Source organism: Camelina sativa, chromosome 9 (genome assembly GCF_000633955.1).
Source record: "Camelina sativa cultivar DH55 chromosome 9, Cs, whole genome shotgun sequence".
Taxonomy (NCBI): domain Eukaryota; kingdom Viridiplantae; phylum Streptophyta; class Magnoliopsida; order Brassicales; family Brassicaceae; genus Camelina; species Camelina sativa.
This window is the reverse complement of record NC_025693.1, coordinates 17,148,666-17,152,705: the sequence shown is the minus strand read 5'-3', so window position 1 is coordinate 17,152,705 and position 4,040 is coordinate 17,148,666. Positions and strand designations below refer to the sequence as shown.

At 28.4% G+C, this 4,040-nt stretch overlaps 1 protein-coding gene across 1 annotated transcript in view; it reads right to left on the bottom strand.

The window, feature by feature from the left end:
• Positions 1 to 2,875, bottom strand: part of LOC104715359 (11-beta-hydroxysteroid dehydrogenase-like 2) — a 4,291-nt gene extending 1,416 nt beyond the window's left edge. The window contains exon 1 of the mRNA XM_010432772.1: positions 2,825 to 2,875. Within this exon, the coding sequence (XP_010431074.1) occupies positions 2,825 to 2,875 (51 nt within the window). The remainder of the gene's footprint in view (positions 1 to 2,824) is intronic.

The following is a 4,040-nucleotide window of genomic DNA, read 5'->3' as shown; positions in this document are numbered from 1 at the left end:
GTCTAGCTATCATCAAATAAATAAAGAGACAACTCAATCCATCAAATAAATAAAGAGACAACTCAATCCATAACACGTTAGAGCCTCAAGAAACAATATATATACTAGTAGTCACTCCTCCGTGCTATGCATGAATTTAGTTTACATTGTTTTTAGATATATTTTTTTTTTTGTAATTTCGGAGATTGTTAGTTAAAACAATATTAATTAAATAAAATATTATATAAGATTTGAGATATGAGGGTTAGTAAAATACTAAAATGTGTATCTTTCTATTTATAAGAGAAATTGTAGTTAAGAGCATATGAAAAATTTATTATTTAATTGGATAATAAATGCACTAATCTTTATATCAATTAGGTAAATGTAATTTATACTTTCTCTGGTTTTTTACTTGTCGTTTAAGGTATCTTACACAAATTAAAAAATTATTAAATTGTCTGTTTTACCCTTTATTAATATAGTTTATAAATATTTCATTGGTCAAAACTTTTAAACAATAGGAATAAAACTGGAATATTCACCTAACATTTTCGTTGAAAACCTAAAACGACAACTAAATTAAAACAGAGGTTGTATTTCATTGTTATAGGAGTCACATAAACTATGTGAGAGTTATAGATATGCAATAATCATTACATATTAATAAATTTTCTTATATATGTAATATTTCTAAATAATAATATTAATCATTCATTGCATTACTATAAATATTATGAAAGTTACAAAAATGAGTGTTAGTACAAAATAGGGGATTGATGAGATGAAATAGAAAAGTTAATAAGAAAATATGTCAGGTTTATAAAAATACATTATTGTGAATTAATAACTAAAATTGTCTATTGTTTAAAATATGTATTCAAGAGTTATATATTATATATATAGATCTATGAACGGATATCTTAGCTAATCAAATCATTAATTTAAATATATATTCACTTCTCTCTTTAAACAGAAATATATACAGTTATCTCTTTATCAAAAAAATATATTCAATTCTCATTTAGTTATTTAGAAATTATATTATTAAAATATATTTTAGTTTATTTTAAATGGATTGAAAATGAAATTAATAATATAATATCAAGATCATGTGAATTATTTATATTAAAGTGTGGAAATAAAACAGCCAATTATTACTCGACATTATCCTATACAACCCAAATATTATAATCTTATATCCTTAAACTATTTAATCATCAAATTATTTGTTAAGCAAAAATTTTATTATGCAAATTCAATTGAATAAATTTGTTACACTAAACATTAAAAGAAACAAAATGACAATTGTGAAAGAAGAGAGCATCAATTGACAATCTTTTAGAGCTTTCCAAAAGAAAACTTTACTTTATTATTAGATGATATAATATAGTAAGGTTTCTTTCAACTATTACTCTAAGAATCCGATGCCAAACATCATTATATATAAAAATTCTTTTAAAATCAAATACACATGAAATTATTTATTTTCTTTTATAAATATTTTAAAACGATTGCATAAATCATCAAAAGATGAACAATAGTAAAAATAATTTACATTTGTGGAAAAAAATATTCAAGACTTACTAAGATAATATCTCTTCTAAAGTTAGGAACTTCCAAAAAAACAGATGATCCAAACAACGATACTATTGTTACCGGTGTTTTGTTGTTTGTTGGAGATTGAATCGAGGATAGAATAGAAAGTAAATATTTTACTTTTCACAATAATCTGAAAGTGGATGTGTTTGTATGGTAATAGATTGTTTTTAGAAAACTAAACTTTATAGAATGTTTGAGCCTTCAAGAGAGAGAAGGGATTGAAATCAAATATGTATGATCATAAATTCGCAAGTTTCAAAATAATAAGCTAAAAATGAGATGTAATATAAACAAAAAATAAAAATTGAGGAAATAGTGGGTAGATATAAGGCAATGCATAAAATAATGGTATTATTTCAAATCAAAACGTAACTGATTATGTTCATAATTTATTCTGAAATTCCTAATATGAAAACTTATAAATACCATGATGTTTGAAATAATAAGTGTAAATCGAACAAAATAATTATAGAATTAGATCAAAACTATCTCACAATCTTAGGTAATTTTCCAGAAAGTAAGCTCAAAAATTTAATTTGATGTAAACAATTTTTTTAAATTTAAACTAATTTAATTAAATAATACCATCCCACCATCTTACTTAAATTTGATTCCGCTTGTCTCCGTGAAAATTATATAGATTTAAATACAGAAATTAAACCCAAGAATTCAAACCTATAGATTAATTTAATGTTGGTATAGTTCCAAGATGAAACCAACCACATATTAATATATAAGATGGCTCTAGATTTTTGGGACTGCATATGTTTCTGATTAAAGGAGGAATTTGTTTTTTTTTAATGGACATGTAGTTAATTAGGTCCAAACAAAAAAATACATGTGTTAGAAATATAACAAGCCAAGTGTTATCTGCTTAGCAAAAGTTGAGAAAAACCTTCTCTTATATATATATATATATATATATATATATATATATTAATATATATAAATATATATATCTATATATATAAAGTTGGCTTTTTCTCACTTCTTATGCAGCCACGTCAGCAACTGCTGATTTAATTTTTTGGGCCTATTTTAAAAACTTACTCATGAAGCAGTTAAAAACCATGAACCCATTAACACTTTAAAGCCCATATCAAACCCAAATTTGTGAGATGCCCTTGGAACAACCTTCTCTCCTACTCGTATGTGCGACCCTTTCTCCCACTACTCGAGACCTTTAGGCTGCCGTGTTTTCAATTTCCATTGTAACGGGTTTTGCCGTCTTCATATGTGTGACCGTTTCTCCCACTCCTCGAGACCCATAGGCTGCTGTCTCTTCAATTTTCATTGTAACGGGTGTCGTTGAAAGGTCTCTCATCTAATGCTTAGCCCACTACACATTACTTCAATTGAGGTAAGTCGCAGTCTTCTATAAAGCTACCATTTGCAACTTCATGATGCTCAAATTATACTTTGTCTTCTACTTTTTTTCTGACTAATATGAATACCTCTGTTGTTTCATTCGCTGACCTCAAAGCTGGCCGTCTTCACCAACAGATTGTGGGAAGGATGCTCTGTCACTGGCCTGCTCGCAATGTCAAAAAGGAGGCCAACTTATGGGTGTTGATTTCCTTCTCATTGATGAGAAGGTACCTTCCATATCAAATATTGTCTTCATTTCATCTGATTTATTTACGTGATCTATTCCAAATTTTCACAATTTTGACAATAAATATCCTTTTAAATGACTCTCACTTATGTACATCATCTATTTCAATATTGATTTCCAGAGTACTGTCATGCAAGGGTCGATCAATGTCACCTACCTTTCAAAATTCGAGAATTCTTTGCGTGATGGTGCAATATATCAAATTTCCGGCTTTGAAGTCACTAGAAGCAATTATCGTTTTAAGCTCACTGATTTTCATTTCTCAATACAGTTCACACCTACCACTGTCTTTGATGAGGTTGACGAGTCTGTCTCTCGAATTCCGAATGAACATTTCCGTTTTCGGAGTTATGAGCAATTGGTCTCTCTTGCAAACACCAACATGGAGCTCCCAGGTTTGTCCATGTTTGAAGACTTTCAATACACAGACAAGATCTAATAAGTTCTGTTTTCTTAATTTGTTTATGAAAAGTTGGGTTTTTGAAAAACTACTTTCGTCAAACAATTAAGTATTCATCTTTCTTGTGTATGCATAATGTCGCCAATATAATACAGTTGTTTAAAACCTGATGTTCTGGTGTTGATTCTGTTTTTTTAACTTAAATTAGATATCATCGGCCAAGTATGTTCCAGCAAAGCTTATCGAAATGGGATGACACAAGTTTTGGAGAGGATGTTAGTCCACATCAGTCTTGAAAGGTATGTTCTTCATTGATTTTGGCTTCTACATTTTTTTTTATGAGCTTCACCACATTTACCCTTTTATGACAGTGGTGAGAAAGTTCGATTAAGTGCATTTGATGAACATGCAACCTCATTGGAGAAGGTATTCAACGAGAAAGAG